The sequence below is a fragment of the Thalassophryne amazonica genome, chromosome 8, assembly GCF_902500255.1.
Source record: "Thalassophryne amazonica chromosome 8, fThaAma1.1, whole genome shotgun sequence".
Lineage (NCBI taxonomy): Eukaryota > Metazoa > Chordata > Actinopteri > Batrachoidiformes > Batrachoididae > Thalassophryne > Thalassophryne amazonica.
The window spans coordinates 30,550,105-30,557,239 of record NC_047110.1 but is presented as its reverse complement, the minus strand read 5'-3'; the positions used below and the strand labels follow the sequence as shown (position 1 = coordinate 30,557,239).

The 7,135-nt window shown below is 41.9% G+C and overlaps 1 protein-coding gene across 1 annotated transcript in view; it reads left to right on the top strand.

The window, feature by feature from the left end:
* scamp2 (secretory carrier membrane protein 2) overlaps positions 1-3,098 on the top strand; it is a 58,512-nt gene extending 55,414 nt beyond the window's left edge. Inside the window, exon 9 of the mRNA XM_034175932.1 lies at positions 1,344-3,098. Within this exon, the coding sequence (XP_034031823.1) occupies positions 1,344-1,493 (150 nt within the window). The 3' untranslated portion in view covers positions 1,494-3,098. The remainder of the gene's footprint in view (positions 1-1,343) is intronic.
* Positions 3,099-7,135: the final 4,037 nt, after the last annotated feature.

Below are 7,135 nucleotides of genomic sequence, written 5' to 3'. Positions count from 1 at the left end.
CATTGGACACCTTTACTCAGGACCACAGTCAAAAATTCCTTATTTTCTTTACTCATTAAGTTGTTGTTATCTTTATTATTGGTACTATATCACAGAATAACTAACTTGTGCTAATGTTATTTCATAACCTGTAATTCTAAGATGGGTGTCTGTTAGGACTTTATTTCTCTATTCAAATATTAAACATAACTGTAGAAACATGACTTGCTATAATCCTTTTAATTGCCAAGTCAAGCTTTGTATAATACTATGTAACAGATTTTTATTTTTGTTTTGTTCCTGGGTACACAGTGTGCTTTCCTAACCTGTTATGCCTTAAATAAATAGAAAATAGCTGTTATTCCACCGAAACTTTGCTTCTGTGATCAGGACAATGATATTTTGAAATTTGTCTGTTTTCAAGAATATTCTCGATTCGCCTTCACGATTACTGCGTAGTCTTCTAGAATATTCTTTAACTGCTAGAACGGTCCAGAATTTTCTAGAAGTTTCCAGAATTATCTAGAAATTTCAAGAAACTTTTAGAACTTTCTAGAACTTTAAAAAAATAAAATCAAAGTTTGTGCTGAATGTAGTCATTTTTCCATAGACTTTGCACATAAGCAGTTGAAATATAACAGAAGCCAGGAACAAAAATTGTTACATAGTGAATTTGTCAAACTCTGTTTTTCTATTAGTACAATTGAATATTGAAAAATATTAAGCACTTTTATTGCTGTGCATATAACAGGCCTACAGATGTACATTATTTACTTGATTGTGTTAATAAATACTCAGACTGCTGTATTTCACAAAATTTTCTCAAATCTCCTGATGAAAGTATCATGACATTTCTTCAATTTATTGCTCTAAAATGCAGGAAAATTTATTTCAGAGCTTCAGGAACACTTCCGTTCTGTTGCCCACCGAGGGTTTACTTTTTCTTGGATTTCTCTGTTACTAAATCACATCCCTGTAAAACGTGTACTTAAATTATAGGCGTGTCTGAAATTCTGACCACAACTGTACATTCACAATGGAGCTGATTGTTTATGTGAACATGCAGTTTATAAGAAAGCATATTTCCAATTTTGCAAAATGCCCAGACTGTCCCAGTCTTTACCAGATGGTGGCAGCAAAGCAGCTAATAGTTAGCTGACTAAAAAAAAAGAGAAGAGGTTTGAAAGTTTCCTTATTTTATTTCAATGTGCCCAGACATCATTGCTAAAATACCCTAAAATAACCTCCAGGAAAAAAAGTTTTTCTGTATAAAGAGTGTTCAGTGGGTCTCGGCCTGACAGTTATGCTCAGTGTGTAATCATCTCTGCCTGACATCAATGATGTTGTGGGTTCTTCCTCCTCAGGTCCACGGCAAGTACCGCCGCACTGGGGCCAGTTTCCAGAAGGCCCAGCAGGAGTTCTCCCAGGGTGTCTTCACCAGCAAAACCTTCCAAACTGCTGCAGCCGGAGCCGCCACCTCTGCTGCTCAGGGAGCCTTCCAGGGAAACAATTAAGCACGGTCTACCAAGGTCCATCCACAAGTCAAGGTCTATAGGTTACCAGGTTTAACGTCAAACCAAAGTGAAGGGAATTTAATGAAGAAGGCCTTTGTTTGTTTTGTTGGCCGGCACCAAAGAAACAGATTTACTAGAAGTTATTTAGACTCTGTGCAGCAGATTGATTCTAACCGCGTAACATATAGACCTTGAGCTGGGTGAGGTTGCGTTAACAACGGCCCCTTTGACTGCTGCCGTCAGTGCACACAAGCTTCTCCACACGCTCGTGCAGATCTGCAGGTAAAAGTGGCGTCCTTTTGGCTTCAGGATTTAAGAAGCAGTGGAGGAGAAAGTCTGACAGCGTGAATGAAGATGACTGAATGCTACTTAGAGTGCTTAGCTGTGTGTATATATTGTGTGCACTTTTTTGACAAAGCTCCTCCATAACGTGCAACTGTGTACCGTCTTCTTGATTGTTTTGTTTGTGTACCATCTGATGTGTTTGCAGTCTGCATGTTGGTCTTTCCACACCAGTCTGCATGTTGTTCCCCCCCCCTCTCCCCTTTCAGCACTCCCCCCCTTTTTGCCTTGGAGAAGAATTTCCATCATTCAATGCAATTTAGCAAACATTTTTGTGTTGCACCACGTTCAGAGTGAGGAGAATGAGTGAGCGATACAATAATGGCCATTGAGTAATTTATGCTAATTTATGTGTGTATATTCATTTGAGAGTTCCATCCCCCCAGCCTGCATCTGTTTGTTGGTTTTTACTCCAACTAATCAACTGGGTTTCACAAATTTGGTGAGGTTTGGCCCGCCCTTGAACTGATCCGTATAACAGGGCAGAGCCAAAAAAAATGTAAAGTTTTTTTCTTTTAACATTACAAATACAGAGAACATCTCACTCAATATTAATACAACTGGTATTCATCAAAGGTGATGGAAAAAGTTTTGCATACTCTGGAATTAAACTACGTAAAATTTTCATGCACATAATGGATTGTTTGTTGAACTCAATTTTCAAAACTTGCTGAAAATGTTGGTTCTGGTCTGTAATTGATTGTTAAATTTTGTGGCAGAGACCATATTTTCTTGAGTATCAGCCACAGGATGTCCCAAACTAGTTAAAAAAAAAAAAAAGACGGTACTATTAAAAGGTGGAAGCATGAAATTTCTGTGTGTGTGAGAAATGGGGCATTATTGTTATTTCATTGACTGTTTCACTTAATGAAAAAGTTGTGGCCAACCTGTAACGGAAAAAAACTTGCATTCTTGGTGAAATTCTATTGTATGTAATGGTAAATGTCCCCCAGGTGGAGATATTGCTCCATTTCAAGAACCTTGGAACTCGATGATGACCAACCTGTTGCTTACAATAGTAGGTGAAATTTAAAAAGTGGCGGAGTTGGGGATGTTTTTGGCCTTGGCAGAGCCATGCACTCAATTTGTCTTTCTACATTTGACAAGGTGGAACTTTCAGATTATGAAAATGTGTTCAGTTTTAAAATGTTTGTTTTGTGTGGCACCACACATTTACTTTCATGCTGCAGGAAAATCACTGTGGTATCTGAAGATGGTGTGTCCACTGCATAACTTAGTCACATCTGCATAATGTTAATAAAAAAGAATAAACAAAAATAACAGGAATGCTGATTGAAGAACATAATTTGGTTCTTTGTCTTTGGTCTTCTGTGACCCTTAATTGGAGTAAAGTGAAGGTGAGCGAGTGAGTCTTTGGTCTTTCCTGGCTGTTTCTCTTCATCACTTTCACTTTTGTGGATTTTAGACAAATCAATCGTGACAAATACCACATTACCCATCTCAAAGTTTAGTCAAAGTCACTGCAGACGTTCATACCATCTGCTTGTGAAGACGCTCTGAAGACTCTTGGCTTTATTTCGGTGCAGAAGGAGAAATGGTGTTTGTATTGTACATTTTTGTAATTAAATGCAGCTTAATGATAAACTAGGTGAGAATTCCCGCCCCCGTCTGAGGGACAGATTTCCCTGATGCGTATGTTTGTAAACGGTGCGCACTGAGGCCTCGCCTCCCAGTGCGTCGACGTCACTGCTGATTTAATGTAGTCTGTTATTCCTCACATTCTTTTGCCAACAAAGATAATATTTTCCAACCATCTGAGCGACTATCACCAAACTGAATTATTGGTGTGCTGATATACATTTTCTGTGGATTTAAAATACAACAAAAAAGCCGTGTTTGTGTGTGAGACGTTTTGAAGCCTTCCTGCTTGGATGTGATGTTTGTGTGTAACCCTAAGGGTTAGACGCACTTTCAGAGATGATTTGTGTGAAGCTGTCTGATCAGATGCTGATCTCAAAAACAGTTCTGCCACCATTACTTCTAATTCATGTGTCTCTGTATTTCACTGGGAAACACAATTCAGTGCCTTTTATATTTCAATATGAAATAAAATGCTTTGCTTTCATTTCAAGTTGATAGTCTTTTTCTTACTGTCATCTTTAAATAGCTTGATATTATATTCTTATTGACAAACCTGGGCAAAAACAGCACGGTAAATAAAATGTAAAATTATGGTCCATCTTAACGTGAGCTACAACCCCAAAATAGAAAAAGTTGGGACAGTAAACCCAAACAAGTTAGCAGAACTAAAAAATATTGAGGCAATTTCCACAAAGTTTTGATTACAAGGTACTTGTTCCTCATGATTACAATTAAATTGAAGTGTTCATTAAGTAAAAGTAAGTCCCTTGTTTTTCCACTCGAGGCCCCCACAGTAGATTCGAGGTGGATTTGCATGTTGATTTGGCACAAGTTTTTCACCGGATGCTCTACATGACACAATAACAGAACATGGAGAAATGTGGCATGGGTGGGGTTTGAACCAGGAACCTTCTGTATCAAAACCAAGAGCACTAACCACTTGGCCCTGCTAAATGTTGCATTAAGTCAACTCAAATATTTTCATATTTATTTACTTAATTCCTTTACATTGTAATTAAGACGTTTTGCTTACTACACAAATACTTCAATCAAAAATTCTGAGTTTAATCAAAAAGCACACACACAAACTTGAAATACTTAAGTACAATGTTTAAAAAAACTGAATTTACATGACTTAATCTTTGTAATTAATTTGGACATTTGGGTTTACAGTGCAGGTGCAGACAGTCATCCCTGTCCATCCCAATCCCTGCTGTGCCTGGACACTGATCAGCTCCATGTTAGAACCATCAGCCTACCCAGGTTGGAAGAATACCAGCGTAAAACTATGGCACAAACCACATTAAAGACTTGTAATGTTCCATTAGTTTGATTTCATTGTTAGTTTTAGTTTTCAGTTCAGTTCTGTATGAGAATGATGCACTGATCTCACAGGTGGAGGACCCAGTGAAAGGTCAAACAAGCGGTTACTCGGGGAGACTCGGATGAGGAGTGTAACATGCAATGTGAGGGAACATCAGCTGGGACATTCTGGTCATGTGGTGCATTTCTCTGAACAGTCCAGCACACACAAGGTGGGGTGTGTGTGTGTGTGGGGGGGGGGGGGGGGGGGGGGGTTGCTGTTGAGGATCCCAAAGTTTGGAGAATGCCAAGAGGATACCCCGCTTTTCACTTGATTATGGTAGATACTTTTGACAGGTGGAGATGGAGAGCAGCTCCTTGGTGCGCCGTATGCTTCCACACCTATGTGCTGATGCACATCTACGTCCATCGACTTTTCTACATCTGTTTTGACGTAGACGCTGTCTGTGCACAGTCTGCTCCCAAACCAGACATGCTTCATCTGCCTGTCTGTGTCTTCCAGACATGTACCCTTTATGTCCCAAACACAGCTGTCAGGGCCTGGAGCAAACAGCATGTATCTGCAGATGAATCTTTTCTGACAGTTTTGGTGACACTTAAATTCCTGGAAGTTCATGTTAGGTTCTTGTACATGAGCCCAGTACTCTAGTGCACTGGATTAGTACCGTGTGTTCCTTGCTGCTCTGCAGTGTGCCAGCTCTGGTTCTCAGTCATAAAATACAGCTGGAGCTAGTATGACGTCATCCACTAGGTTGTGGCGAGCTGGGATATATATCGCCAGCAGGGGGCAGCAGAGCTGTGGTGTGTGATGATGTGCTGAGTCACTGCCACAGACCTGCAGCACCCACCCACCTGACGTGTGCTGCTGCAGACTCGCACAGTTTTACATTGTACACTGACAAACAGCTCCTAGCTGGAAAAGCGCTCGTATTTCCCACGAGTTCTAAGCTTTTTTACATTATTCAAAATAACAGGACACTCCATCCCTCCACTGACACTTCACCTCTGTTCTTACTATCCTTGATGATGATGAGCTGAGTGGTTCCATGATACTAACTTCATATTGGCTGCCAAGTATATGCTCCCATCCTGGGATTGATTCCAGGAAGGGCACCAGTTTGTGTGAGGAGTGCGCAAATTCAACTAAGCATGGGCAGTTATGAGGATTTGACATACGGCAGCCTCTGTTGTCAAAAACTGAAGCCAATACGGAAGTGCCACATCCTGCAGTTTCTCGAATGGTTGGTCCAGACTGGTTCCAAAAGAGATGCACTCTCCTGAAATCCTTATGTTAAAATCGCCAACTTAACAGAAATAAATGTTTAGAACCTGGTACAAAAACTATTTTGGTGTCTATAGCTAATTCCCCATTCACCAGTTTAAGCTATTTTGAGCCATAAAGTTATAAATAATAATTACAGGTTTGGTTGCTTTGAGAGACAGCTTGTGTGTGTCAATGATTTGAATGAAGACCCTGTCAGCAGAGGCAGCTAGCTCACTGCTGTGGAATGATCGTATCATTCCTTTCTGGGCATTTTATTCAAATATCTTTGATACACGCTCCATCCGTCCCTCGCTCGAGAACAAGACCCCAAGATACCCGAACTCCTCCACTTGAGGCAAGGACACTCCACCGACCCGAAGAGGGCAAGGCGCCTTTCTCCCGTCGAGAACCATGGCCTCGGATTTGGAGGTGCTGATTTTCATCCTGGACGCCTCACACTCAGCTGCAAACCACCCTAGTGCACACTGAAGGTCCTGATTTGACGAAGCCAACAGAACCACATCATCCGCAAACAGCAGAGATGAGATTCTGTGGTTCCCAAACCAGACCCCCTCTAACCCTGGCTGCGCCTACAAATTCTGTCCATAAAGATAATGAGCAGAACCGGTGACAAAAGGCATCCCCGGCAGAGGCAAACGTGCACTGGAAACAGGTTTGACTTACTACCGGCAATGCGAATCAAGCTCCTGCTGCGGCCATACAGGGACTGGACAGCCCTTAGCAAAGGACCCCGGACCCCGTACTCCCTGAACACCCCCCACAGGGTGCCCCGAGGGACACAGTCGAACGCCTTTTCTAGATCCACAAAGCGCATGTGGACTGGTTGAGCAAACTCCCATGAACCCTCGAGCACCCGGTGGAGTGTGTAGAGCTGGTCCAGTGTGCCGCGACCAGGACAAAAACCACACTGCTCCTCCTGAATCTGAGGTTCGACTATCGGTTGTATTCTCTGGAATAGACCTTGCCGGGGTGGCTGAGGGGAGAAGGGGATGGTGTTCCATCCCCCTGTAGATGGAACACACCCTCTGGTCCCCCTTCTTAAACAGAGGGACCACCACCCCGATCTGCCAATCCAGAGGCACTGTCCCCG